Source organism: Lissotriton helveticus, chromosome 4_1 (assembly GCF_964261635.1).
Source record: "Lissotriton helveticus chromosome 4_1, aLisHel1.1, whole genome shotgun sequence".
In the NCBI taxonomy this organism is placed as follows: domain Eukaryota; kingdom Metazoa; phylum Chordata; class Amphibia; order Caudata; family Salamandridae; genus Lissotriton; species Lissotriton helveticus.
This window is the reverse complement of record NC_136063.1, coordinates 940240539-940246538: the sequence shown is the minus strand read 5'-3', so window position 1 is coordinate 940246538 and position 6000 is coordinate 940240539. Positions and strand designations below refer to the sequence as shown.

Here is a 6000-nt window from a genome sequence, read left to right as displayed (position 1 = left end):
TTCTACTAAGTGCTGATTCTGACAGTGGCCCACGTGGCCCTGTCCTGGTGTAAATAATCCCTTGTGAATATTACCCCTGCCAGTTGGCACAATGTATATTGTGTGATTACTATCTGATGTGTTCTGACAATACAAAAGTTATTCTTATATAACCTTGTGTGGAGTTCCTTTTGTGGTGTGCCTAGGATGTTGTTGCTGTTGTGTGCGTGCGCAAATGCTTTAGACATCGCCTCCGGGATAAGCCTGTCTGCTCGTGCCAAGCTACCAATGGGGTGAGCAGGGGTTATCTTGGCGTGTGACTCCCTTGCCCTGACTAGAATGGTGGTTTCTGCCTGGCTTTGGCGCAAGCCTTAGCCAACCAGAAATCCCAGTTCTAACAACTGGCATTTGTGGGGGAGGGGTGGGGTGGGGTGGCGGTGATGATTCCTGATCACAACAATTCTCTTGTTCGCTACATGTAATAATTAGAGCCTAAAATTAGACGGGTGTAATTTCCACATATTAGGGACACAAAGATCCTGTCTTTCCTGTACACGATGGGACATTGACAAACTCATTCTAGTGGTTAATGGGTCTGTGGATAGTTCTCTAGGCAGAAACGCACAGGCTAAAACGTGACTAGGGTCTGCAACGTTCACTATCCCATTGTAGATTTTGGTTGTGATATACATGTTTTATATTTGAAATCAATCAATTACTGTGTATGTGGAATACACGGCAGAATCTCACCCTCATCATTTTAGCTGCGGGCTAAAGACTATGTTTTTGCTTTCAACCAACAGCATGAAATCATTCCATAGACAGTGTGAAATCGTCACCCTCGAATTATCAATGCTGATGCCCGTCATCACCCAGCCCATCCATGGGAATGAATCATTCAGAGCTACAAGCCCACATCCAAATCAAATGTTTTACCAGCCAATCCCCAGTAAAAATGTATTAAAGCTGCCTTATGAAATCAACACTATAAAATACAATAATGACAGCGTTTGACCCTATAATGACACGGGGGGATGGACTTTTCCTTTTTTTCGGGCAAACAATGTGTTTAAATATAAATGGTATATTCAGTTGTCCTGTTTTCCCAGATGAACTGTGTAGCACTCATCTGAAATAAAAACGAATTAGTAAGTATTTAATAAATATATGGGGACATTTATTAACAAATAAATGTGCAAACATACAAATACACACAGCATGTAGAAAATCTTGAGCTTATATACATATTTTATTAAACTAATTTTAAATGATTATCACCCAATAGAGGGTGTATCACAAACAACCTGTTTTCCATAGTGACTGAAAAGTCCTTACAGTAAAGCAATCAGGTATATGTGGAGTATGAAAATGTATTTTGTTGGAAATTGAAAACAAAGAAAGGCCATACATATGTTCTACTGTGATGTGAATGTAGAACTGATTTCCTCAATGTTGGTATATTTCTATTATGCCCCCAAAAACGGAAGCCCTCCATCACTTAAAGCGCAAGTAGGTTGTACACATGCGCAGACACACACACACCTGTACACTGGGGTGTATACCGAAAATAGTGAAGCAACCAGGAAGCTAAATTTAAACAGGTGTCCAACTTACTGAGAAAAACTTAAAAACGGCTGTGTTTCTGGGACACACGGTTGACAAATCGTGCAAGTGCTTAGTTCTGATATGGTCAAGTCGTGTGGCTATAGAATGTATAGCCTCATACGCCTCAAGTCAAGGGTTTGCAAGATCAGTCACATAAATGCAGACAGTAAACAAATATTAGTTTACGAAAAGAGATTTTGGGATTAAATAAGGAAATAAATCAAAAACAATTTCGTTGTAGAAAATTAAAAACGGCAAATTTTAAAAAGGAAGTAGGTTTCTCGTTGCTTTTCTGTAGCTACGGAACTAGTACATTAAATTATCCAAAGTTAGTTATCTTACCAAAAACGTTCTTCTCTGAGATAAACTACAGTCTGTGTACACTGATGATTTGCTTTCTCTAAAAAATAGTTACAAAATTAGCGTTCTATGATTAAGAGCACTCACTGCCCCCATTTTAAGCCTTGATTTTTGCTTTCACGTAAAACAAATGCACTGAGTACCTGACGTTTATTTAATTGCAATGAAAGAATTAGACAGTATTATCTTGATGCTCAAGAAAAGTAAATAAGAAACATCTCGACTTCTTTTAAGAAAACCTTTTCTTATAAAAATGGAACACGTCAGCAGCAAAGTTCTATAAAGTATTTATCAAAAAGTCATCAGTACAGTAAAAAAGAAAAAATGTTCTATACCCATCATTTCACTGGCATATTTTCCACATTTTTAAATGGAATTTAGCTTTGTAAGCTGCAAGGCAATGTTTGAAAGACAAGCTGACATGTTAACTGCAAGCTATACTTTCGAGTTGCTGCTCGGCTTCAGCAGCCATTGCTGCTGCTTGCAGCTGCTCTGTTTCACTCGGAATGACACCAGGCACTTGCTTTCTCTCACTATGCATATTGTTCTCGTGTCGCTTTAGGTCGGAGGCTTTGGCAAATGCTTTAGTACAAGAGGCACAGATGAAAGGCTTCTCTCCTCTATGCCTCCTTTCGTGGTCCTTCAGATGAGACTTGTGCTTAAAGGCCTTGTCACACATGTGGCATGCAAAGGGTCTTTCATTGCTGTGCACCCTTTCGTGCTTCTTCAAGTCTGGTGCCCGAATAAAAGACTTTCCGCACACCTCACAACTATAAGGTTTGTAACCTGTGTGGATTTTCAAATGCTCTTTCAGATGAGCCTGTGTTGTGAAGGCTTTAGTGCACATTTGACACACAAATGGCCTGTCTGCAGTGTGGAGTTTTTCGTGCTTTCTCAGCCGTGCTTCGTCAGTGAATGTTTTCCCACACGCTTGACAGGCAAATTGTTCCCTATGACCGTAAAGCAAATACTCAAATTTCATGTCAGTGGCAGCCGTTGTCCATGCTGGTGTTTGCTCATCTTTGACTTCGCTCATGCTGTCGTTAAATGTCAGCGTCTGAGGGGTTGGGGATCCCAAGTCCTTAGGCTCGGTGGTGTCCATTGCTTCCACGTCCTGACCATAGCAGTTTACTTTCCGAACCTCTTCACTTCCCAGTTCTTTCAGGATGGCCTCTTGTACTCTCAGTGTGGAAGTTGGTGATTTCTCCTCTTCATGACTTGGGGTGGTTCCGTCAACTGTGTCATCTGATGGACTATCTTCCGGATCTCCAATTTCCTCTACATCATCGTCTTGGGTGTCATTCGACACTACAACAGCAATATTAGTTTTTAAGCTTGTGTCATACGAATACTTATTCTTTGGATCTGTCGTGGTATCTTCAGAACTGGAGAGGTCACGTTTCTGAGTGCAGAGCTTATCCAAAAATCGTATTCCAAGTATCTGGCCAGAAGACATCATCAAATTTACATCTTCTTTTTTGACAGCAATCTTTGAAGTGTACATATAATTCAGAACCTCTTCAAAAATGTCAGACCGGAGGAAATCTATCTCTATCACTGAAGAACTGTCCACCTCCAGTTTCTTGAAAAGCTTCTTGAAGTATGTACTGCAAGCAGCAAGTACACACCGATGTGCTCTAAATTTGACATCTTCCACCACAATAGCAATGTCACAAAACTCGCCTTCAAGGCGTTGCTCATTTAATGTTTTCAAGAAGATAGTTTTGTGGTCATCGTCATTGTATTTTATAGTTTCAGTCATACTGATGAAGAAATCCTGCAGAATAAAAGGCAAGAATTACTTCAGTAACACAAGCTATAAATAATATCATACTACAATACAAAATAGGAATTCCAACACATAAAATCGCTTTGAAAGGGAGCAATGTATAATAAAAGAGAAACAGATTGATTAAAAGATTAAATGAGAGGAAAAAGAGAGAATTGGACAGAAAATGGAAGGGAGATGCAGAAAAGTTATTTCTTAGTAAGGCTGTATCCCAGTCATTCCCTTGCCACTCAGCGATTGAAATTACCAAATGGTGTGCAACAGTCAGGTCGGGAAAACCCATCCACAAGATAATGAAGAAGGAAGACCTCACAACCCCTTTGATGCCATAACCACATGTATAATAATTCACAATAATAGAAGAAATGAGATCAAAAAAACTATTAAAATGATTTATAGAAAATTGTACAATTTATTCAAAAGAAAATACATTAATAAAAAATTCTTTCAGTGCCATTTAAAACTGTTAAAAATGTGTCGATCCACATGAAGAACAGGGGTTGTGAGGTCTTCCTTCTGCATTATCTTGTGGATGTGTTTTCCCAATTTTTGGCAAGTTAGGGACTCCTCTGTATTTCTATTCCATTACTCCTTGTCCCCTATTTGATTCAAAAGGAGACCTCCCTGTTTTTTGATAAGTGCAACAGTCAGGCACATACATTCCCACTACGCAGTTCTGCAATAAATGCTGCAATGAGAAAAACGAATCTGTACATCAGTCAACCTTGAAACATAGCTTAGATGAAATAAGGAACAATACTTATAGTCACAAATACTAGCTCCAATCTTTGACATGTGTAGAGTCATAGTTTTGTGTAGCATAACATGATATAAAAGCGTAAAGAGGGACAAAAGCAGTATCCGCATTCTGGTATCGGATTTGCATACACTTAACGCTTTGCCGTATTGCCTTACTCCCAAATAAGCGGAGAGCTTTAATCCAGCTGGCCCTGGACTGTTTATATACTCGGTAAAAGAATAACACATGCTCTTCAGTTTCATCAGGAATATTACAGATAGGGCACAATTCAGATCCAGAGTCAGATGTTAGCAACAGCTTGCAAAAGGTATCATTTGAAGCCTGCAGTCTGAACTTCACATACAGTTTTCTTCAAAGTTATAATAAGTTTTCATATTTAATATAATACAAGTTAATCTACCCAATGACGCCGAGTTTGTTTGTATGTCCCGGAATCTCCTCTTCACAATAAGAGGCGCCTGGTGAAACTGACACTGTGTTTGACCAACAACACCCTAGCCCCAGGTAGGCCAGTGAAGATTTAACATACCTCAGCCAAGGGATAATGGGCGCTTGTGGTCTGCCGATGACATGTCGTGACCCCATTCTAGAATGATCTAGTTCTTTTGTGGGCCAGATTCCTGTCCAATACAACATAGGCATTAGCCTCGCATACTCAGCGATAGGCTTACGGCTAGATCTACTCGCAGTGACAGCCTCAACAAAGATCTTATTAAGTTGTTCTCAGCTCTCCCGAAGTTTTCGACTCCACAGTGACCCTATGATTCTACACCGTACAGGACAGCACTAAGATCCTGAGCGGAGCCCTGTAGATCACAGGATAATGTGAGACTCGTCTAACAAACTTGGCAATGGCAGCTGCCCTGTGATTTAACAAAAGCGTGCTCTTTGCAGTTTGTTCATGCCACAAGTTGGTGTCAAATAATCTTACACCCTAGTAGTTAGATTCCTTATCTCTTTCTAGAGTGTTACCATGCAAGGTTATCCTGCGTCGTGACTTCCTGTTGGGGTTAATTCCCATAAGTTTGATTTTTTTGCTCATTTATCTCTAGCCTATGGTCGCTACAAAACTGATCAAAGTTCTTGATTACTAACTGGAGTTCTCTCTGCGTTTGGGGATTAACAAAGTGCTGTCTGCAAAGAAATGCGCGGGCACCTTCAGCCCTGCTAATACAAGTGAATCATTCTTGCAGTTTGTCAGCAAGTTTGCACAGCCGTTAATTAAAGAAAGAAAAAGAGTTGGTGATAAAACGCATCACTGTCGACCAACGTTTTTAATCTCTTTTCTTCCTGAAAGTTCCCTATGTAGAACACAATATACCTGTGCGAAATTATCAGCGTGCAAGTGCCTAACTATGGTTAAAAGATAAGAGGGAATCATCAGCTCAGAAGACTCTTGCCACAGCTTATCTCTTGGGACTGTGTTGCACGCTGCCTGCAGGTCAACAAAAGCTACATATAAGCTACAGACTTATGTTTACAACCTTGCACCTGATCAAAAGAAATA

The 6000-nt window shown here is 40.0% G+C and overlaps 1 protein-coding gene across 4 annotated transcripts in view; it reads right to left on the bottom strand.

The window, feature by feature from the left end:
• Positions 1–1136: 1136 nt before the first annotated feature.
• The window catches only part of ZBTB14 (zinc finger and BTB domain containing 14), a 94062-nt gene continuing 89198 nt past the window's right edge, over positions 1137–6000 (bottom strand). For all 4 annotated transcript variants that reach the window (XM_078687561.1, XM_078687564.1, XM_078687563.1 and 1 more), the window contains one exon: positions 1137–3721. In XM_078687561.1, the coding sequence (XP_078543687.1) occupies positions 2369–3721 (1353 nt within the window). In that variant the 3' untranslated portion in view covers positions 1137–2368. The remainder of the gene's footprint in view (positions 3722–6000) is intronic.